Genomic DNA, 23,654 nt, shown 5'->3' with positions numbered 1-23,654 from the left:
TGCCACGCCCAGCCAGCCATCTGCAGCCTGTGCTAAAGGTGTTGTAACCTTGCGGAGGGAACAGAAGGGTGCTCCACACTGGGGGACCTGTCAATATGGTCCAGAAAAGTTGGGGCCAGCATGTTTGCCCAGCAGAGCACAGTTGGGTGGAAGGGGAGAACTAAGGCCCTGGGTGCAGGATGCTGGGCAAAGGCACCAGGCAGAGAAGTCCCCCAGTCTGGGACCATCAAGCCTATTTTGCTGAGTGTGAGGGTGACTTGTGACAGTTACCACCACCAATGTTTGTATCTAAAGGCCCCAGCCCTGACCCACCCTCACTAACAGCCTGTAGCACTCAAAGTTGGACCTCTGTTTGCTGAGTCATTTGCTCTCTCACCTGCTAGCCCCACAATGACAGCTACTAATAATAAAATTAAAGTCACCCTCATCATCATCATTGCTGCCATTTACTGAGTGTTTATTATGAACCACTGTGCAAAAGGCTTTACATGCATTTTCTCATTTAATCCTCACAACCTATGAAAAGGTACTTTTATTATTCCCATTTTACAAGTGAAGGAACCGAGTGAGGCCCATAGAGATTAACTACCTGGCTCAAGGTCATTTTTTTCTAATCAGGTAAATTAAAAAAGCAAGATTCAAGCCAGTCAGATGATTCTAGAATCTACTCTTTCAGAAAAGGATAAGCGGTATGGCTCTCACCATTTTACAGATGAGAACATTGAGACTCGAGCAGGATCAAGCGCCATACTGCTTGCCCAAGACCTGCCAGACCTTCACCTTTGCACCCTGGCACTTGCTCCTGGGGTTATGGTAGGTCATGGGCAGCAAGAAGGCCCTGGACACCTGACCAAGACCCCCGTGGAGGCCTTTCAGCCCCGGGCAGCTGATGTGCTCCCCCCTCCTCTCCTCAGCCCAAGACCCAGGACTCCGCCTCATCTCCTCCCCATAACATAACTGCTCCTTCCAACCCACCATTCTGGAATTAAGAGCCTCGGTCCTAGAACGTGGCTGCAGAGGGGTCACAGCCACCTCAGCCCCTCCCCTCCCTGGGACCCAGATGGCTGGAACTGTTTCTGCTTTAAGGGGTTCACTCTGGGTCAGGCAGGGAGACATTCAGGGCACGCGCAGCAGACTAACACATGCGGGGCTCTTGTGACATCATTAGAAATTGAAGATAAATAACTGTCCACTTGGGCTCTGGCCCTGTGTTTTTATGCTAGAAGGTGGGGCTTACCAAACCTCCCCTCACCTGCTGATTGCTGCTGTGGAGCAGGACACGTGGAAAAGTCCCTTTTCCCAGGAATTAAGATTCTGGGGTTCTAGTCCCAACTGTGCCAGCTATATGGCCTTGGGCAAGTCACTTCATCTCTCTGGTCTTCAGTTATCCCTTCTGTAAACTACTCGTTCTGCGTCCTTCTGAGGTTACAGTGAGAGGCCCATAAGACCCGGATGTGGCAGCGCTCTAAACCAGGAAGCCACACAGACAAAAGATGATAATGCTATTATTTGCCCAGCACAAGTTCAACTCTTGCTTCATCTTTGGAGGTAGGTAAGAAAAAGGTTTGGGACCCAAATTTTATATATAAATAGTCAAAACTAGAAAGGCTTTGAAGCAAGCATCTAATTTATGTTTTTCCAACTATGCTCCCTGGAGCCTGAGTTTCCTCAGAAACACGAGGACTGTCACAGAAGCAGCCCTGATGGGCTTCCCATAAAATTGTACTTGAAGTAGTCGCAGGGCCAACTTCATGGGTGTATGACCTGTGCAGTCGCTCAGGGCTTCATGCTTAGAAGGGTCCTGTGCTTGCTTGAATGCAGTGCAAGTCCTGTCACTGTCCCGAAATTCATAATTTTTTAACAAGGGGCCCCACATTTTCATTTCGCACCAGGGCCCACATATTCCATAGCCAATCCTGAATAGGAGGAGCTCCATGACCAAATAAACAAAAAATACGGTTCATTCGTTTTGGTGTGCAGATGGGAAAACTTCAACGGCAGCCCAGAAAGAGGAAGGGACTCGCCCAAGGTCATATAGCTCACTGGGGCCAGAGTGGGGATTAAATCCCCAGCACCCTGACTCAGCTCTGCGACGGCTCCTCTCTCACTTTCAGTGCGTGCTTCTGCCACTCCCTTACTGCCTCTGATGAACAAAGTGAGGCCCAAGAAGACCTGTTGTAGGTCACACAGCTGTGACAACAATGGTGATAGTGGTATTGAGCTACATTTCTTGACACTTTTTGGAATAGAAATCCTTTTTTGAATAGAAAAGGGCATGGGTAAGACGATAGATAGATAACGTACACACACAATAGTCTAAATAGTTCATTTTTAAAATAATAACTAAGTCAGTCCTCACTCATTTGCCAGCCATCTGGCTCCAGCTGTTCAGGAGTTGGGACCTCGGAAGGGGCTGGGCTGGCCCCTCTTCACCCAGCTAAACCACGTCAGCAGTGAATTTTACCAACTCACTGGGCACTTCCTCAAAATCAGTGGTTGGGCACTCTTGGTACCAAAAAAAAAAAAAATAGAAATATGAAAGATTCAATAGCAACTATTTCCTCCCTGTTCATCCCTGCCCCACCCCCTCGGCTCATCACAGCTGGGAGTGGGAGGTGCTTCCCAAACCCCCACCCAGCCAGCCCTTGCCCTGAGGCCGGCCCATCTCTTCACTTCCTTGTTTCTTTGTGAAACAGGAACTGAGCAAGTGGCTCAAGTGGGGTAGGATGGGTGGTTGAGAAAGCCCCAGTGGTCCATGGCAAGGCCACGAAGCTGAAAAGCTATTTTCCCACCCAGCCAGGCCCGAGCAGCTTCAAGCCCTCTGGCTTATCACACCTCCTGTGTTCTAGAATAGTTCGGGCGGAGGGACCTGCCCTTGACAAGGTGGAGACACACCGGATATGGGCCACAGGGTCACGTGGCAGAGATTCAGATGGAGTCCAAAAAGAATCTAGAAGCAGATGCCAAGGGGGTGCCGAGAAGAGAAGGCAGCAGCCCCAAATGGTCACCAACGGCTTCCTGGCTTTGGCAAGAGGAAAATCTCCCAGTGGAGCCTGAAGTGCACTGATGTGGAGTCACCCACCAGGTATCCAGCACTTTCCACTAGCTGGGCACTGGGCTGAGAGCACTGCCTCTATGCATGTCATCTGGGTAGGAACCCTAGTGTCTCTCTCTCTCTCATACACACATGCACACACACACACACACACACACACACAAGGGAAGCCCACATTACCACTGTTACTGTCTTCACTAAGGCTCATGCAGGTGGTCACTTGTTTGTCCAAGGTCATGTGGCCGATAGGTGATCATACGACAATCTGAATCCAGTCAGACAACCTGACTCCATTTCTGGGAGGCATTCTCTTGCTTCTCTTCCCTAGAGCCTCGAACAACTCTCCCCATGGGGCCAAGGGCCCAGTGCTCAGAGACCTTTGTCCCTGTAACCTTGAGACAAAGTTCTTGGCAGAGCAGTCCAGTCCTCCCATAGAAAGGCCCTCCAGTGAGTCATGAGTGTGTTTTCATCTTAGCACCAAAGTACAGGTGTTTTTTTGTTTTTAAACCAAGACCTTATCACGAGGTCAGAGATCACTCTCTTTCCCTCCCCATCAGCACTGCTACCAGCCTTCCCCAAGTTGCCCACTGTGTGCATGTTGTGTGCATGACGAACGGGTGCGAGAGCTGCCTGCCCCTTGTCTTGTTGCTCTCCTCTGCCCTCCTTTTCCTCCCAGCAATTCCATGAAATCTGCTAATGGGCCAGGCTACTAAGGTGAGCTTCACCTTGGAAATGTCCAGGTATTTTCAAGGGACTATGTGGTCTCTGCTTGGATATTTCTAGACATGGAGAGATAACCACTTACCAGGGCTGAACTAGTACCATCTGAATATCCAAATTTCTTCCTTGGAATGAACCCAAACCTTCCACTTATCTGTTCTCCATCATCCCTAGTCACTTGCCTCCCACCCCAATGCTCTAGATTCAATGTGACAGGTGTTTAGTACTTCACATGTTGACAAGGGCTTCCCTACATATTTCACCCTCACTTAATTGGCCCAACTATTGCAGCTATTGTACGTATGACGCGACTTCCAGATGCCCTCTCCATCCTGTTCCCTCCCCTCTGGACCTACTTCAAGGTGGCCCTGTGGCACTCATTGTGGCACCCAAACCAATATCGGGTGCCAAGAGGGGGCTGTGAGTAGAGGGCCCCACAATTCTCTCATCTCCCCGTTCAGGAACTCTGCATCGGAGGCACTTTAGAGCTGAGTGGTTAATAGTGTGGGCCCTGGACCAAGATCAGACCTATGTTTAAGACTCGGCTCCACCACTTACTAGCTGTATAGTCTTGGGAAATTCGCTTAACCCCTCTGGGCCTCAGCTTCCTCCCTGGAAAATGGGGATAAAAACAGTGCCTGACTTATCAAGTTGCTGTAAAGCCCACCTCCTGCCATGCGGTGTAACACTCTTCAGCTGGATGTGGGGGGAGTCGGCTGGGAGGAAATGGAACAGAATCTTTTGGAGAGCTGTTCCAAATATAGGTATCCTTCCCGATCCAAACTCTTACTATCTCAAATCAGACATGTATCCATTCAGAGAGTGGGGGATGCTTTCGTATGTGTCTGGATCCCACCTGACCCAAATATCCCACTCATGATCATCTGTATGCCAAATGGGAATCTCGTGGGGCAAGCTGCTGGGGTGGGCTGTTCTATGCAAATACAGCCTACAGTGACCTGTGTCTTTGGCAGTCCTGTGTCCACCCTCTGAGGATTCAGATTGATCTATCAGTGGAACCTCAAATAGACAGACACAGGCACACAAATATCCTGCAATATTGACACTAAATCAAGGTTCTCCTTGCCCCTCATTTATACTTCTGGGCACATCTTTAAGGGATTTATCCCAGTTTAAACTACCCACGTCAGGGGCTTGTGGTAGGATTAAATAACGTTTGTGAAATGCCTGATGGTAGTGCTTGGCAAAGAACAAGTGCCAGGCGAATGTAGCTTGCCACCCCACCTAGGATGTCAGCTCCCAGGTGCAAGGGACCTTGATGGCTATTGATTTTGTACCTCTGCAAAGTGCCTTGCACAAGGCTGTGCCCACAGCAAGCTCCTGGCTAGGTGCTGCCTGCAAGCCCATTATCAAGTTTAAGGTGGCCTTGTTCACTGAGCTACTGACCCGGAAAAATTCTTTAGCTGAGGGCTCTGTGTACCTGGAACAACGTAACCTATAAAATGCAAATGTGTTTTCGGGAAGGGGAAAACCTATTAAACAAGTGTTTAGGGCCCATTAGCCAGCTGGGGCCTGACCTCCTGGGATTCCTGCAGGGAAATCTGTTGAAAGAGAAAAGCTGAAGGCAGGCAAGTCCTGATGGGGAATTATGGACCCCCCAGAGCGGGAGTTGAGGGGGTGCGGCTGATCCGAGGAGACAGATCTGAAAAGGAGAAAGAAGGGCCTGGCTGAAAGCGCTTGCTCCCTTCTGTCCTGGGGCCTGGTCACCTCTCTGTATTTCTCTCCAGGCACCCTCACCTCCCCCTCGCTGCCTTTTCCCAGGCCTCGGCGGTGTCCCAGCGCCCTGGTTTGCTGGCAGCCTTTGAAGGCTCTGCGGTTAGTGTGTGAGCTCGGTAGCTGCAGCTACAGGCTGAGCAAACAGGAAGCGGGCACATCCTGTGCGCCCAGGGACGCGCCGCCGCTGCTGCGCAAGCCCAGAAGGTTCTGCGAGATGGTCTCGCGTGCGCCGGGCTCCCGGCCACCCGAGCCCCAGGTGTTCCAGGAGCGTGCAGCAGCGTCCCCTAGCCCGGTCCCTGCTGGGGCTGCCCTCCGGCCCCTGATCATGCCGAGCCCCAAAGGCCCTATGGGTCCCTTACACGGGTGTCAGGCTCAAGCCTTAAGCCACTTACTAGGCTCTCTCTTGCCCCTGGGTGGCCTGGGAGGGACTTTCAGGCTGGAAAGCACAGGCCAGTGGGGAAGCAATATGGGGCGTGGAATCTTCACGAGTCTGCCTGGCAGGCTGAGTGGGCTGGAGCCAAAGAAAGTATAGTTTCAGCTTGGGGAGAAGGACCTTGTCTTCCCCGAGCTCCCCTCAACAGGTGGACGGTCCAAGGGCATGCAGCGCAGTCGGGGGAGGAAGTCACGAGGACATCTTGGGAACAGGGGTGGACCAGCCCAGGATTTCACAAGTGCTACAGAATTGAAAAAGGTGCATAGCTTTTACCCCAGCAATTACCCTTCTGGATATTTCTCCTAAGGAAAAGCTTGTGGATGTGAATATTTGCCATAAGGATGTTCAATGAATAATAATAAAGAAAATTAAGCAGCCATTACAAATCAGATAGTTGAAGAATGTTTCCTAGCCAGAGAAAATCTTAATGGTACTGTGTTCAATGTGAAAAGTAGAGACCAACAGATTGTGAAGTACGGCCTTTTTTTTAATTAAAAAAATTTAAAAACAGCTTTATTGAGGTATACTTGACCTACTATAAGCTTCACAATTTTAAAGTGTACAGTCTGGTATGTTTTGACATATGTATATACCCATGAAAGCATCACCAAATCAAGATAGTGCACGTATCCATCACCCCCAAAAGTTTTCTGGTGCCCTTTGTGACCTCTCCCCATCTCCCCAAACCAATGATCTGCTTTCTGTGCAGTAGGGTTTCTGTAAAAAGAAAAAAAAAGTGTGTATAGACGAGAGTAGATAGATGCTTAAAACAGAAAAGGATATTCATCCAAGCAGTATAGAAAACAATTACAGAGAATTTTTGAAATTTCTTCTTTTTGTTTATCTTTGTTTGCTCAATTGTATATGATGAATATGGATTGCTTTTGGAATAAGTCATTAAAGTTGTTAAAATCTGCCACAGATAATCCACAAAGTGAACATACTACATAGGTGTTCGATAAATGCCTGTTGAACGGGCCATTTGCTGGTGGTGCGGAGTCGCCTGCAAGTGCTTTTCAGCTGTGGTGGGGAGAAATAGCCTGGCAGTGGCTGAGGAGTGTTGACTAGAGGAGTGACTGCTCTAGTGATGACGGGTGTAGTTGTGCTGATGGCAGCGGGGGTGACTGCAGGACTGATGGCTGCAGGGATGTGATGATGGTTGTAGGGGCAATGACTGTAGGGATGATGGTTGTAGGGGTGAGAGGGTCATGGGGATGGCTGGCTGTAATGTCTGGAAGGGTGACAGCTATCGAGATGATGGCTGGAAGTGTGAGAGTGGCAACGGTGATGACTGTAGAGGTGAGTACTGTCGTGATGATAGCTGTAGGTTTGCTGATGGCAGCGGGGAGGGCTGCAGGGCTGATGGCTGGAGGGGTGATGGCATAGGGGTAATGGTAGTGGTAGTGATGACAGTGATGACCTTGTAGATGCAAGTTGACCAGGAGCATTGACCCAACAGGCAGAGAGATGGTCCAACTTCTGGTTTGTGGATTCTGGTCAGTGAGATAAAGGGCTTGGATAGGCCATGTAATGTCAAGTTGATTGGCCACCTCTGGAGAAACAAGCAGAAGAACTGGTGATGATTGACGTGAGATATCAAGGTAGGGACTTTTCTCTGACCGTTCAACCCAAGAGCCGTCTACATCAGAATCTCTGGAGACTGAAGCTGGGACTTCCTTCCTCCCCAGGGGCCGGCAGGGGCTGCAATTGCTGTAAGAGCAGGTCACGTGGCAGGGCTTCCTGTAAGCTGCCGCCGCCGGGTGTCCATGGCCCGCACCCCCAAGCTGCCACTGTAGCAGTCAGAGTGGCAGCCGGAGGTTCGGTCCATGCCGTGCCCCCTGGACGGCGCTGGCAAGGCTGAGCAAGCAGCCTCGGCATCTTGACACCTAGGAGAGCAGGGACGGAGTCTCCCCAGGGCGGAGGACCATGCTGCGCCGCAAGCCCTCCAACGCCAGCGAGAAGGAGTCCACTCAGAAGAAAAAGGTGAGGAGCATCTTTGGGAACTCACTTCTTCCTTCCCTCCTCTGCTCTCCAGGACTCTTAGAAGTGGGAAGAGCCAAAGGCCACATGTTGAGTCTGTAGGTGACGGCCATTCACCCAGAGGGCAATGGGACAGGGACCCAGAGGTTATTAAAGTAACAGAAATACAGAAGAGACTTTTAAAATTCTGGGGCAACAGAGTTACTGAATAGACTCTCAGAAGTCTAGAGTTATAGAATTTAACCCTACATGGATCGGGTAAAGATCTAAACTTAGGGGCCAGAATCCTAGACTAGAATTCAAGAAGGACAAAATACAATGCTCACGTTGAATCTTAAGACTATACTTAATTCTCTCTCCCCTATGCTGGTCCTGCCACCACTTCTGCCCGAGTGTGGCCTCTCAGGAGCCATCTCACTCAAAGGGCCCCACCGGGCTGCCCAGCTTGGAGCCATGATGCTCCCAGGGCCCCCGCCCTTTGGCCATGGCCCAGGCCCTGCCCACTTGGCTCAGGTCTGTTGCGGCTCCCCAGGGCCCCTGGAGATGGGGCCTGGGGTGATCTTCAAACTTGCGAAAAAGTACTTCCAAAATGGCAGTGGGATGCAAGGGGCACATAGGGTCTTCCCAGGCAGGGAGACGTTGTTTGTGAGGAATGAAGCTGGTGAGATAGCGAGTAGGAGTGAGGGCTGAGGAGGAAAAAGTCAGCAGATTTGAAAGGCCAGGAGGAAAGGCAGTTGTCAAGGACGGCTGAGGTGTTCATCTTCCTGGGGCGGAAGGTGGACTAGAAGATTCTTTGAAGCCTCTGCCAGATCTAGGTTTCTCTGGTCGGATTTGAGAATTTCTAGACTTAATTCTTTGATTTGGTTGTCCCAGGAAGTCAGTGCTTACATCCTGCACATCCAGTGGGATTCTAGAACCATCCCAAAGCAGGCCTGTCAGGGAAGCAGCTCCCAGGCGGAGGCCCAGGCAGCTGAAAGACTAAGCCTCGGGGCACTGGGGTGTGCATCCTGCCCCGTCTCTCAGGTCCTGGGGTGGCTGCCACTTCCGGCTATACTCTCCGCACCCCAGCTGCGTCTCTAAGGTTGCAGTGGTGGTGGGCGGGGGAGGGGGAGGTTCATGAATCTTCACACGGGCCCTGTCACCCCTGTCCAAACCCTCCACAGCGCTAGGCCCGGCAGGGCTGCCATTGGCTGCCACTCCTGGACGACTGGGGCCACTTCCCGTTGTTCTCTGGCTGGTGGGGGTGGAAAGCAGAGACTGCTCTATAGATGCTGCTAGGCCCCAAACCACAGGGGCGCTGAGCCAGAGGAAGGAGTCTGAGAAAGAGCTGACACTTTGACACTGGGACCCTGTGCCACCTCAGGCAGAGGTGCCCAGAAGCACACGGAAGCCAGGAATCCCCTTCGTCTTTCCCACTTCAGTTACCCAGATTCTGTGCTTGGCAAGCAGATGGGCCTCTGGGATTTCCCCCAGGCCTCTCCCAGAAGAATTAAGGTCCATGTGGTGCTCTAAGGTCCACATCCTTAGGGGAAGGGAGTCCAGGTAAACCCCACCCACCCCCGCAAGAGCCTGCACCAGCCTCCACAGCTGGGATGAGCTTGCCTCCACATGCTCTCCTAGCCCCAGACGCCATGGAAATACCTGAAAGAAGCCAAGCTTCTGGAAGGTAGACACAGCATCTTCCCCAGGCCCAGAGGCTGAGGCTTGGCTCCATCACTGCTAGTCCCTTCCCCTCTGAGTCTAAAGTGGAGGGGAAAGCACAAAACCAGGGGTAGCCTCTCTCTCCTGTCCCTGCTCCCCCTCCCGGGCCTGCTAATGGAGGATGTGCCAGGAGGAGGCAAGAAAGCCAAGTTGGAATCCTACAACGTTCCAGCTGTAGGACCTTGGACAGTTCATTGATTTTCTTTGGGCCTCAGTGTCCTTATCTCTGTAAAGGGGGCTAACTCGTGATCTGCCCCCTCAGGAGGTTGTACGGATCTCCTGAAAGAAGAGATATGAGAGCACTCTGTCACATGTGTGCACATGCACACGGGGGCTGCATACTGTAGGCACAGGTGGGGGTAGGGACATGCTACAAAGAAGATCAAGCCATAGTCCCAGCCCTGAAGCAGAGAAAACAAGACTTAATCGTGCTAGAAGCCCCACTGAGTGCCGGCTCGGCGGACACCAGGCACTGTGTTGTGCATCTCTTAGCTTATTGACTCCTCACAACCACCTGTGAGGTAGGGGCAGAAATTGTCATTATCCCTATTTGACACCCAAGGCTCAGAGGGGTGAAGCAACTTTCTGGAGGTCACACAGCTAGTAAGCTGCAGAGCAGGGCTCCAAGCCAAGATTTGTCTGACTCCAGAGTCTCAACCCCTTCTCTCCCCACTCTCCTGTCCCCCTGCTGATCTCAATGGCACTAGAAGAGTCTGAGCACCATAAAAGACTAAACCCATCAGGAGGAGAGCTCTACGGAGCAGACCCAGAAAGCCGCGGAGTGAGTGATCCTCCAGGCAGCAGAACAGAAGAGGGAGCAAAACCACCAGGATGGTGGGGCCGGGACATGGCGCCTACTGTGGATCATGAAGGACTGGAGAGGCCCTGGGGTTGAGGGACACACCCTTTAGCTGACCTCTGGAGACTTTCACCTCCTATAAGTTCTCGCTCTGCATTCCCTTTGATCTGATTTCACCCAAATGCCAATGTTGGGGTGTAGAAAGTTGGAAAGGGGTTTGTCCTGGACTTGATTTCCCTAAGGGTGATCCCACCCCACCACACCACCACTTTCCACCATCCCCCAGACCTCTTACCAGGGACAATGGAGAAGAATCTATGCTCCTGTCCAAGTGCCCAACTCTTCCCTCCTTTCAGTCTCGTCCCGCCCCTGTCTGCCCCATCCTGGCACATTTCGCTCCCCATGGCTCCCTCCCTACAGCACACTTCAAGCACGACCCTCTCACCAGCATACACTTGGTATTTTCAGTAGCTCCCCACTGCCCACAGAATACTGCCTAAGTTCCTTGCTATGGCTACCAAGGGCCTTCCATGGCCTTTTCTGTTCCACCTACCACCACAACCATTCACCTACCCACCATCCCATCACCATGCCCACAATGTCCCTAAATTTTCCTCTTTTTCAAATCCTTCCCAGCTCCACCTGGAGAAATCTTGCCTCCCCTGCATGACCCAGCTCAAATATGCCTCCTCCACGAAGCCCTCCTGAACCCTTCCCCCTTCGCGTTTCCACCCACTCTCCTGGGAGCTATGTTCAAACACCATCTGCAGTCAGCACTTCACTCAAGCCACTTCTATATGGGTGGGGGGATAACAGCATGAGTTCTGAGGCCTCTCTCTCCCATCCCCGCTCCTCCTCCCGGGCCTGCCAATGGAGGATGTGCCAGGAGAGGGCAAGAAAGCTGAGTGAAACATGCACGGGCTTCCAGAGTTACAGACCTGGGTTTGGACACCTGCTTTTTCCGCCACCGGCTGTGTAACTCTGCCTAGGGTACTGCATTTTCAGTGTCTCAAGTGTCCTCTGCATGTGGATGTGACATGGGGCTGTGGTGAGGCTGGAGGAAGCTGGCACACAGGAAGCGCTCGTCAAGGAGCCAGGCACATGGGAGGTGTTGAGCACCTCCTTGCAGGGTTCCCACACACACAGACCAGGGCCTGGGGCTCACAGGGTGCTCGGTATATGCTTGGTACGCTGAAGGAGTGGGGAGGGTGGTTCGGGAGACCCCTGGGGAAAGCCAAGTTTGCTTAGGAAGCAGGAGAAGAGGATACCGCTTGGGGCAGTGTGAGGCTGTGAGGGGCGGTGGTCATCGGGGAGGATCGCTGGAATTGAAAAACCTTTTTATCAAAGTATAAGATCCATAGAGAAGTGTACAAATCATAAGTACACCACTCAATAAGTTTCTATAACGTGATCATCCCCATGTGGGCAGCACCAGATCAAGAAGCAAAACACTTCAAAAAGTCCAGAAGCTTCCTTGCCAGTCACTACATGCCCTCATTCCCCCAGAGTAAGCACTACCCTGACTTCCAGCAGCACAATAGGTTCTGCTGGGCATTGAGCATTATGCAGGCAGCAGAATACCATATGTACTCAGCAGTGTATTTGCAAGCCTCATCCATATTGTTGGGGCCAGCACTACTACCTCTTGGCTGGGTACTAGTCTTGTGTATGATTCTGCCACAATTAATTTATCCATTCTACAGTTAATGGCCATTTGGGTTGTTTCCACTTATATTGGAATTTGAGGGAGGGAAGAAACTACAGTTGACAGAAGGACAGAGTATTCCAGGTGGGGAAACGCCCAGAATAAGAGACTGGAGGTGGGTGGTCCGAAAGGCTAAGCATGAACCGACATTCACTGAGGGACTGCTGTGTCAGACAATGTTCCAAAACCCCTGTCCTCACTCATTTCATCCTCACAATAGCCCAGTGAGGCAGGTGCTTTTGTCTTCATTTTAGTGATGAGGAAACAGAAGCCTAGAGAAGTTAGTAATTGACTCAGCTTTACACAGCTGGTCAGCAGCAGAACCAAGATGAGAACACTTGCCGTCTGACACCAAGTGAAGAAGCTGATGTCCAGAGAGGCGAAATAACTCGCCTGCAGTCACACAGCCCAGAGTTGAATTTAGCAATGTCTGAGTTCAGACAAGGAGAAATGCAGCTCTTTCCAAGAGGCCCATGTGCTCTCCTTAGACATGAAAAAGGGGCCAACTGTGTATGGTGTCACCTTCCTTGCCAGGCATGACTTCCACGAAGTCCTCATCCCAAAGGGAGGCCAGGCAGAAAACTCAACTGGGCTCAAGGATTTCAAGTCATCCGTGGGTGAGGGCCACCTCTCACTGAAAAGCAGTCAGGATATTTGGGGCTGCCCCTGAGGTTGGAGGTAGGCTTGGCAATAGGCCACCCTGGCCAGCCCTCAGCCTTGGTCACCCAAAGAACATATGTTAGTTCCTTCCATCTCCCTGGGCTGAGTGCGGCCAACTGGGCCCAAGCCCTAGTGCCATCTCTGCGGTCCTTTAGGATTGGCTCCTCCCACTTTGGGCTAAAGCTGGGACAGAGGGGCCTTCACACAAGTGCCTGGGAGCCAAAGGCCCCTCCTCCCATCCCCCAGACTGCAGATTAATGACAGGAAAAGGCTTCGGGAAAGAGCTGCGATTAGAGGGCAGCCGGGTGGTGAGTTTACTCTTCCCCAACAAAGCCGACTTCCGGCCCCACGCCTGCCCTCCTTGCTTTCCAGCCTCGCCAGTCCCTAGGGTTTCAGGGGCGACTCTCAGCCTCCTGGGCTGCAGACCAGGCTGAGGGGTGCTGGAGAGAAGACCATAATAGGCCCCATCAGCCTATAAATAGCAGCCTGGTGCCCACCCTCTCTCTGTTCCCTCTTTTCCATGCATTAAGAGGAGGAAGTTATCCAGGCAGCTGCATCCTAGCCATACAAGAGGAGGAAATAAATGGAAGGTGGAGGAGAGAAGGGGAAAGAAAGAGAGAAAAAGAGGAAAGAATAGTGGGAGGGGAAAACCAAGGAAGGAAGATGGAGGAGAAGCATGGGAACCAGAGTGGTCACCCCACGGTCATGCCTTCCCCTCACTATGCCCGCTCACGGTCCCCTTTTCCAGCTCCCCAGCATAGCACAGAGGAGGCTTTCTCACCGAGGCTGCAGGCACCACACCCATGAGGCCCTGATGGCGCTAGTGTCTGCTTGGCCTGCCCACTGACCTAGTTTCTGGGCAACTACTTTGCTGTGACCTCTAAGGGCATGGGACCCCTGACCCCCAATTGCTGACTTGGCTTTGGTCAAGACCCACCAGGAGTGCTAAACTGCTACACTGCAGTCCCCAGGACTTGGGGCCGATTGTGTGTGTGTTGGGGGGCAGGTGATATTGCCACTGTCCTGGAGGCTTGTCACTGGACACACACACCCCCTTTTGTAGGAAAGAGGATGTGAAAGCTTCAGCTTTGTGTTGGTTTGGGGCTTCGGTTCCTCAAGCCCTTATCATGGGTGTCTGTAGTCTGTGCCACTCTATCTGTCTGGCCATCTGTGAACCCTGGTTCCTGTGTGTATCTTCTGGTCTTGACTGTTTATCTTGATACAAGCTCGGCCTCAACTTCTTGTGTCTACGGCCTACCCCACTTACCTGCCTTGGGCTGGTTTCTGCCTGCTATTTTGACATTTACATGTGTATACAGTTAAGAAAGCTCATTTCCTGAAAACGGTCTCATCGACACAAACAAAACATCATGCCTAAAAGTCCAAACACCGGCAGATGTCACAGTTGCCAACTCATCACATTAGTGACTAAGGTTAAACGCTAACTGTGCTGCTATAAACATTCGAGTACAAGTGTCTTTTTTTATAAAATGTCTTCTTTTTTCCTTTGGGTAAATACCTAATAGTGGGATCGCTGGATCAAATGGTAGGTCTACTTTGAGTTCTTTGAGGTATCTCAATACTACTTTCCATAGAGATTGTACTAGTTTGCAGTCCCACCAACAATGTGTAAGTGTACCTTTCTCTAAAAGCTAAAATGAATAAAGAGAAAATGGGGTTTCTTGTACTAAATTAGCCCCAATCATTTGTGTCCCAATTTTGGGGCCCCTTTTGTGAGTAAGCCTCTACTGTGGTTTTCCAGAAAGTGTAATGCTGGGTCTTGCTGGCTTCTGGCCAAACTGTCTTGCTCTTCTTGGGACACAGATTCATCAGGATGGAGGTCCCAATATGTTTGCCCCTATCAGTGTGACTGCAGAGCAGGCCCAGGGCATGAAGGCAGAGCCACAGGGTTTGGGAGGGATTTTCCCTTGGTTTTGTAACCAGTGATGCTCTCATATGTGCTGAGATATATCTCTAGTAGCAGATATAAGTGTACTCAGACTCATTTAGTCTTTCACTCCAGGGTTCTGGGGACCAAACGAGATACTGGTGGAAATTCAGGCTAAGTCTGAGTCCTGACTGAGGTGCGAAGCTCTTGAGGTTAGGAGCTTGGTCTGTGGCCAGAGTTAGGGCAAAGAACAGGATAAAGCCAGTGGCTCCAAGAACATCTAGGTACTTCACCCCATTAGCCCAGGGCCCTCAGGGCACATGTGGCTCTGCCCAGCCTGGGGCATGGTGGTGTGTGTGTGTGTGTGTGTGTATGTGTGTGTTGAGAGGCAAGAGCAGATCTGCACTTGGGCAGCCATTTTAGGGCACTGATGGCAACACCCCCTGCTTCTTCCAGCTCTCCCTTCAGCGCTCCAGCAGCTTCAAGGATTTTGCCAAATCCAAACCCAGCTCTCCCGTGGTGAGCGAGAAGGAGTTTAACCTGGATGATAATGTGAGTTTCAGAGCCTCCTGAGGCCCTGACAGGGGAGTGGGGGTGGGAGAGAGGAGGGGGAAGAGGAGATGTTAGGATTGTTGGAGCAAAGCCTCCTTTACCACAGAGGGCCACCTCTCCCCTCACTAAGCATTCACCTGAATTCTTTTCAACTACAAAATAAATAGCAAATTATTTACAAAGCAATAGGGCTGAGGACAGGATTGGGGCCAAGGGGGAAGGGGACGGGGGCCTCTCAGTCCCACCCGCTCCAGCCTGTGCCGTGACCCAAAGGCCTCCTTGTTGCCCCAAGTCCGGGACCCAGGCAGGGTCACCAGGGTCTCTGAACCTCCTCTTTTGTTGTCACAGATTCCAGAAGATGACTCAGGTGTCCCCACTCCAGAGGATGCTGGGAAGAGTGGCAAAAAGCTGGGAAAGAAGTGGAGGGCAGTGATTTCCCGGACCATGAACAGGAAGATGGGCAAGATGATGGTGAAGGCCCTATCAGAGGAGATGGTGAGGCCGGGGGCGCTCTCTGGCAGGGTGTGAGCATGACTGCTTCGACAGCCACTGCTCAGGCCTGAAGGCCCTATTCCATGCAAGAAGGAAGGTCACACAAGAAGGGGAGCCATCGACAGCCAGCCAGGCACAGTCCTGAGGGGGCAGGAGGTGGGCTGAGATGAAAGTCTGGGCAACAGAAGCTTCCTACAGCAGACCCATCGGGAGGGAGCGGCAGCTGAAAGGGAGATGAGATGGCCTAAGGCAAATCCGCCCACCTCAAAGCTTTGCTTGGAGCTAGCCCCTGGAATTGGGAAGGCCTGTTTTTCCCTCATGGGATCCCTATGAGAGAAAATAGACAAGGCTGGCTTTGGCCCAGGGAGGAAGGGTGGCACAGACGGCTGCGGGGCAGGCACAGCCCAAGTGGCTTAAATCACAGAGTCTGGTGTGCTCGTGGCTCTTAGAGGAGGCAGGGAGGCAATGGTGTGGTCAAGTTGGCGCATATTGGCTCATGCTGGGGCGTAAAAGCTCATGAGAGCAGCTGGTCAAATTGTCAGGAATTTTGTTAGCCAGTTGCTAAACATAACCATTATTAAAAATCAAATTATTTGGCCGGGCGTGGTGGCTCACGCCTGTAATCCTAGCACTCTGGGAGGCCGAGGCGGGTGGATCGCTTGACGTCAGGAGTTCGAGACCAGCCTGAGCAAGAGTGAGACCCCATCTCTACTAAAAATAGAAAGAAATTATATGGACAACTAAAATATATATATACAAAAAATTAGCCGGGCATGGTGGCGCATGCCTGTAGTCCCAACTACTCGGGAGGCTGAGGCAGTAGGATCGCTTAAGCCCAGGAGTTTGAGGTTGCTGTGAGCTAGGCTGACGCCACGGCACTCACTCTAGCCCGGGCAACAGAGTGAGACTCTGTCTCAAAAAAAAAAAAATTTAAAAAAAAAAAAAAATCAAATTATTTAAACTTACAATTAAATAAATTCTATTAAAAACAAAAGTAAGCCAAGCGCAGTGGCCTGTAGTCCCCTTGGGAGGCTTAGGTGGGAGGATTTCATGAGCCCAGGAGTTCAAGGCCAGCCTGAGCAACATAGTGAGATCCTGTCTCGAAAAAAAAAAAAAAAGGTAATATAATATATCTTATCTTCAAAACTCATCGCTCCTAATCCTTACACTACCTTTTACATTTATCTATGTTGTTGAGGTTATTTGCGTCTGTAGTATCTGCGTGGTGGAAATGGCATAGCTATCTCTTCTGCCAAAGCATCCAGCCATGTCACAATGGTAGTTTGACATTGGCCATGGTAGGCTGTATTTAGAACACAGGAATTGGCAACTCACCAGGGACAGTTGTTAAACAGTTACCACTGTACGGAGGTGTGGTGAGGTGGGAAGAGCTCTGGAGTTTGGCCAAGTTGGTTGTGGGTTCCTGTGGGCCTTGGAAATGTTACTCTGCATCTGTAAAGTCAGGCCAACCATACCACTTACCCACAAGTGTCACTGTGAGGATTAAATGAGATGGCAGGCAGACCTGGCACACAGAAGCACAGAAATAGGTAGTTTCTTCCCCAGTGCCACTGCCTTCTTGCCTGCACCGTAGCAATGGCTCTGAGTCTGGGCTCTGCCACCACGGCCTTTTCTGTGTGTACATCAGCATTTAAAGCTGACAAAAGCACATTCACATGACACCCTGGTTGAGCCTCATTCTGTGAGGTAGGCAGGGCATGGACGGTCATTCCCATTTTTACAAAAGAGGAAACTAGGGCTCAGAGAATGTCATTCAGCCTGTAAGTGGCAGAGCTGGGGTTTGAGCCAGGCCCGAGCTCTTTGCCAAGCCCAGGCCCGTTTCCGTGGCTCCATGTGCACAAGGCTGCTCAGGGCTTCCTGCCTACCCTCCCTGCAGGGAGACACTCTGGAGGAGGGCTCAGCCTCCCCGACATCTCCAGACTACAGCCTGGACAGCCCCGGCCCTGACAAGATGGCGCTGGCCTTTTCAGAGCAGGAGGAGAGTGAACTCCCTGTTCTTAGCCGCCAGGCATCGACGGGTGAGTAGGGGATGTCGGGGACGTCTGCTGAATCTGGAGGAAAAGATTGGGTCAGAGCCATGCCAATGGGCTATCGGGGAGGAGGGTAAGAGGAAAAATGTTTACTGTTTGCCTGCTGGGAACTTTCCCAGCCCTCTTCACATTAAATCTTCACAACCTCGTGGGGCCAGTCCTACCATCCCCACTTGATTGATGTGGAAACTGAGTCTCAGGGAGGTTAAGTGACTTGCCCAAGTGACCAGTCTTGAACTCAGATCTACCCTAGAGGAGCTTCCACTTGCTGTCCCCAGGCCCTGGAGAAGCCCAGGAGCAGAGAAAGAGCATCATTGCCCTCTTGGACCAGCCCATCCTCATCCTTCCAAGGAGAGCTAGAAGCTACAGCTTCTTGTGCCCCTGACATGCCAGGATCCAGGCTGGGGTGGGGGTTTAAGGTCTCCTGTTGTGATAAGTTAGCCTCTTAGGCCCCAGGTCTTGGATTTCTGGACTCAAGGCACCACTCGGCATCTTCTAGAAGCCCATGGGGCTGGACAAGAGGTTCCCTGCCTAGGGGAGGGGCCGTGGGCGCTGGGCTGCAGCCCCACTCAGCGCTGCATTTATCACCCCTCAGGCCATTCTGAGTTTCCCCTCTTTCTCTGGCTCCACAGACCCCTCCCTGCCCCCACCCCCACCACAGAAAGCCATTTAAAACACCCATCATTCTTCCCTTCCCAGGCAGAAAGAGCCTGTCTGAGTTACCATGTGATATTGTAACTAAACATTGAGTCTTATTAAGCAAAGAAAGTAGGCCGGGCGAGGTGACGCATGCCTGTAATCCTAGCACTCTGGGAGGCCAAGGCCGGTGGATGGTTTGCGCTCAGGAGTTCGAGACCAGCCTGAGCAAGAGTGAAACCCCGTCTCTACTAAAACTAGAAATAAATTAGCTGGGCAACTAAAATATACAGAAAAAATTAGCCGGGCATGGTGGTGCATGCCTGTAGTCCCAGCTACTCGGGAGGCTGAGGCAAGAGGATCGCTTGAACCCAGGAGTCTGAGGTTGCTGTGAGCTAGGCTGACGCCACGGCACTCTAGCCCGGGCAATAGAGTAAGACTCTGTCTCAAATTTAAAAAAAAAAAATGAAAGTAAATATTAACGTAGGGTGTGGCTTCCTGGGTGGAAGGGGCACTGGAGTAGGAGTAAGGCAACCTGGAGTCTGATGGCCCCAGTGCTGCCAATTATAAGGTCAGAGGCCTTGGGAGGTTACTTGGCCTGCGTGGGCTCAGGTTTTCTCATCTGTTCATTGGGGTATTGGCCCAGGTGGTCTCTAGAGGCCCTCCCAATTTGCATTCTTTGGTCTGTAAGCAGTTTCTCCTTCTGCTGCCAACTCTTTTCATGTCTGGGGTCCTGGAGGTGAAGCCATGTGCCTGCAGTGTGGCTGAGGTGATGGGTCGGAAGTGTACGGCTTGCCAGAGCCTAGCTTTCTTCTCTGGCATGTACCTTTGGGAATTCTAGGCAGACCCCGTGGAAGGCAGCTGCTGGGCACTATCTCAGCTGTCCTGGGACAAAGGTAAGCCTCCTCCCTGCCCATCTCCTGCAGGTAGTGAGCTCTGCAGCCCCAGCCCCAGCTCAGGCTCCGGCAGCTTTGGGGAGGAACCACCTGCTCCCCAGTACACAGGGCCCTTCTGTGGCCGGGCACGAGTCCACACCGACTTCACTCCCAGCCCCTATGACCACGACTCGCTGAAACTGCAGGTAAGATCAGCATCCAGGCCCCTCCAGAGCCTGGCAGGCTACACCCATAAAGGAGGCTGGCCTGAGCCAGGGTAGAAAAGTGTCAGTGGAGGCCAAGAGGCCACCTCATCTCTTCCCTGCTCCCCTCTCCTCTCCTCTCCCCACACAGAAAGGAGATGTGATCCTCATCACTAAAAAGCCACCCGTGGGCACATGGCTGGGCCTGCTCAATGGCAAACTGGGCTCTTTCAAATTCATCTACGTGGATGTGCTGCCCGATGAGGCCGTGGGGCCTGCCCGCCCCAGCCGCCGACAGAGCAAGGGCAAGAGGCCCAAGCCCAAGACTTTGCATGAGCTGCTGGAGCGAATCGGCCTGGAGGTTTGAGCTGGGACCTGCACTAGTGTCTAGTCTCAAGGGAGGCACACTTGCCCCAGGGATGGGGACAGGGGCAACAGCTATGTGTAGGGGGATAGAGCCTGGGCAGGGGTGGCTTGTAAGCAGCTGTGCCAGTGGCCTGCCTCTGCCAACAGGAGCACACATCCACCCTACTGCTCAATGGCTACCAGACTCTGGAGGACTTCAAAGAGCTGCGAGAAACACACCTCAATGAGCTGAACATCACGGACCCCCAGCATCGGGCCAAGCTGCTCACGGCTGCCGAGCTGCTGCTGGACTATGACAGTGAGTGGCTTTAGAAGCAGGGTGGTGGGGGCGTGTGCCTGCTGGCATTCCAGGGAGGGCAGGCTTGCCCTGGCCCTGCCCCCTGACCTCACTCTGCCCTGGGGCCCCTCTGCAGTGGGAAGGCACTTTCCACTTGCATTGGAATCTCAGGGAAAGTTTGTGGGAGAAAGAGGGTTGTAGGAATGATTGGATCAAAGGTCAGACCTGAGGCCAGAGAAGGTAAGGCATTTATTTACTCGAGGCCTGGAAGCGAGGTAATAACAGAGCCAGGATTCAAGCCCAGGTAGCCTGGCTCCAGCTTAGTGCTGAAGACGTTTAAGTTCCTGGGCCATGGAACTGGCCTGGAAACAACTCCCAGCTGCTTCTAAGCTGGAAGTGGTGAGAGGGGCAGGGTGGTGGCAAGTGCCCAGAGGGAGAGACTGCCTATAGTGGACTTCCCAATGTCCCTACCCCCTCGGGGCTTCTGACCCCCCAGCTAAGGACCAAGCCCCTTATATTCTGAACTCCCTCCCTCACCCCTGGCAGCTGGCAGCGAGGAGGCAGAAGAGGGCGCTGAGAGCAGCCAGGAGCCAGTGGCACACACGGTGTCGGAACCCAAGGTGGACATCCCACGTGACTCCGGCTGTTTCGAGGGCTCAGAGAGCGGGCGTGATGAGGCAGAGCTGGCGAGCACTGAGGAGCAGCTGCATGGCCTCTCCCTGGCTGGGGCACCTTGAGGTAGAGGTGGCACAGGCCGAGGCTGGGCCCAAACTGCAAAGGCCACAGGGACAGGCCCAGCCTCCTGCAGTGGCCTGGGCCCAGGAGACTGGTGCCGAGCCTGGCCCTGCTTCCCCAGGGGCACTTAGGGCCACAGAGGCCTGAACAGGGCCCAACAAGCTCGGCTGAAGTGGATGAGGAGCCGCCCAGGGGCACATCCCACCTGCCTGAACGCCTCCCTCCACAAGCGACTGATGGCACAGCCCCTCCTGGCACCACCCACTCCTTGGCCACCGCCACAGCAAGTGGGGCACTGAGGGACCTCACCCATATCCTGCACCACCAAGGCCCCCAAACCCTCTTCACTCCCATACCACCTACCCCTCTTGCCCTGCTCCTGAAAAGGGGGCCAAGTCAGTATTTCAGGTCAGTCTCAAAACCCTAGAGAAGCTGGCTCTTTAAAAGGACCCCAACTGATCCTGGGTAAATCCAGATTTCCCTAAATAAGGTCTGAAGAAAGCCACGTGTACTAGTCCGGCTTTCCTTCTTAACTTTCTTAGAGGTTCAGCCACTAAATCCCATGAGACTTGAACCAAGTGGTTTCCCTTTCTGGGCTTGGGACTGGTTGGGGTTAGAATGGGTAATCACTGAAGGCCGTGCCAGCTCTGACATTCTGTAACATTAAATGTATGCTCTCCTGTTACCTGTGGCCTGGGACAACAGAGGGGTTTATCACAGGGGCCAGAGGGGCCTCGGGCTTTCCGATGAAATGGCTCCTCCTGCTCATCTGTTTTATCCCTCCCCACGTAACTCAGGACAAGCTGCAACTTCCCCCAGCTTAAAACAATACCCACACCTCATCACAATCTGCGCCCTCCTTTTCTATTCCTGGCCCCCTCAAGCAAGACTTCCAGCAAGGCTGATGGCAGGTGGTCAGACCTGGCTTCCAGGGACAGAAATGCCCCTTGGAAGCCAGATGCAGGTCTGGGTCCAGCCTTGGCCACTTGTGTAGGTCTTTACAAGCAAAAGAAAGCACTACACTTGACATTGAGGAGTCTGCTACCCCGACTTCGCTTTGCTAAAGTCTTGGTGTCACAAAGCTCCCGAAGGAAAGGAGAGTATCTGTTGGTGGGGGCCTCCCTTGATCCCCGTACCAAGTCTGTGCCCTGAATTCCCAGAGTAGCCCTTTCCTGGTGCCCAACTGGCCTGAGGACAAACAGTGCCCACTACATGTAAGACTGCCTGATTAGTGGACACACTTCTTGACCTCCCACCAGGAACTTTGGTAGAAGTTAGCTTTGGGGAAGGGCTTGGGTGTAAATATAAGGGGGTGGAGGGAGACAAGCTGGTAGCAATAAACATGGGTAGAACTGAATTACTGCCTCCATTTCTTTCCTGTGGAGAGGGTCTTGGGGAGAGACAGATCTCCTTCCAAGTCAGTCTCAGCAAAATGTCCCTCTGTTGTCCTTTCAGGGCCATCTTTCCCTTCCCTGACATGCTCAGTGCCCTTGACTCTGCTGACCTAAAGTTCCAGTCCGAAGCCCAGGCTGGCTCTGGCTCAGAACAGGGCTCAGGATCCCGTGGGCACAGGCCTTGCTGGGGTCCAGGGGGAGGCGGGGATAGCTATTTCCCCCTTCCTATAACTGCCCACTTTTATGGGAGCCTTGAAGGCTTTCACCCCTGTGAAGAAGGGCCCCCATTGGGGAGCTGTCCAGGGTCCAAGAGGGGGAGATTTGGGGTCAGCATTGCCTTTAAAGGCACCTCTTTCTGGGCCCCGCCCTGTGCCCACTAGAGCTGCACCATCTCTTGGGAAATGGGATGGAGATGAAGACCCCTGGTTTCCTTTCTGTTTCTGCCAGCATGAATGCATTAGGGAGAGCAAACTGGAGCAAGAGCTGCCACCAGAGTGAGGACAAGGCCACTGGGCTTCCAGGCCTTGGTCTCAGCTGCACTCATCCCACTGCCCTTAGTGACTGGGGGCCTCAGGAAACTGCGAGCATTACTCTCACCAAAGAAACAAGAACCCTAACAGCCTCCGAGCCCCAAGGGCACTGAATAATTGCTGTCATTTAGTGAGCACCTACATTTGTGCCGAGCACTGAGAGCTTTGCATACATTAATATTACCTCATATAATCTTCACAGTCTTCCCCTGAGGTAGGTACTGTCATCATCCCAATTAACAGAGGGGGAAACTGAGGCTCAGAGGGGTTAAAGAAGTTGACTAGAAAGTGGCAAAGCAAGAAGTCTGCCTGCCTTCAGAGCCCACATTCTTAATTCCTATACCACACTGCTTCTCAAAAGGCCTTGTCCGACAAGCTTTCAAAGGCCCTGGGCACTTCAGAGGGCAATGTGACCCTCTGACTGGGCCATTTCCCTTCCGGAATTTGATCTACAGAAAGAGACACATGAGTGCAGGACAAAGATATTCACAACAGCTCTGTCTCGTAATAAAAAACTGGAAACACCACAACTGAGAAATTAGTTGGATACATTATGGTTCATTTATACAATGTCATGTAGCCATTAAACATGATGTTGTAGAAAAATATTTAATGACATGGGGAAAATCTTTGTGATTTTTTTATTTTTTAATTTTAAATTTTAAAATTAGACAAAGAAGGCCAGGCGCGGTGGCTCACGCCTGTAATCCTAGCACTCTGGGAGGCCAAGGCGGGTGGATCATTTGAGCTCAGGAGTTTGAGACCAGCCTGAGCAAGAGTGAGACCCCGTCTCTACTAAAAATAGAAAGAAATTAGCTGGGCAACTAAAAATATATACAAAAAAATAGCCGGGCATGGTGTTGTG

At 52.1% G+C, this 23,654-nt stretch overlaps 1 protein-coding gene across 1 annotated transcript; it reads left to right on the top strand.

The window, feature by feature from the left end:
* Positions 1 to 7,720: 7,720 nt before the first annotated feature.
* SASH3 (SAM and SH3 domain containing 3) lies at positions 7,721 to 22,222 on the top strand. The gene is made up of 8 exons (XM_069463300.1): positions 7,721 to 7,928; positions 15,135 to 15,230; positions 15,579 to 15,725; positions 17,620 to 17,761; positions 19,336 to 19,490; positions 19,639 to 19,848; positions 20,001 to 20,151; positions 20,677 to 22,222. Exons 1-8 carry the CDS (start codon positions 7,872 to 7,874, stop codon positions 20,865 to 20,867), a joined length of 1,149 nt encoding a protein of 382 aa, XP_069319401.1. The 5' UTR covers positions 7,721 to 7,871; the 3' UTR covers positions 20,868 to 22,222.
* The last annotated feature ends 1,432 nt before the right edge of the window (positions 22,223 to 23,654 follow it).

The sequence above is a fragment of the Eulemur rufifrons genome, chromosome 30 (genome assembly GCF_041146395.1).
Source record: "Eulemur rufifrons isolate Redbay chromosome 30, OSU_ERuf_1, whole genome shotgun sequence".
Taxonomy (NCBI): Eukaryota; Metazoa; Chordata; class Mammalia; order Primates; family Lemuridae; genus Eulemur; species Eulemur rufifrons.
Note: the sequence above shows the minus strand (reverse complement) of the source record. Positions and strands in the feature narration are given on the sequence as shown.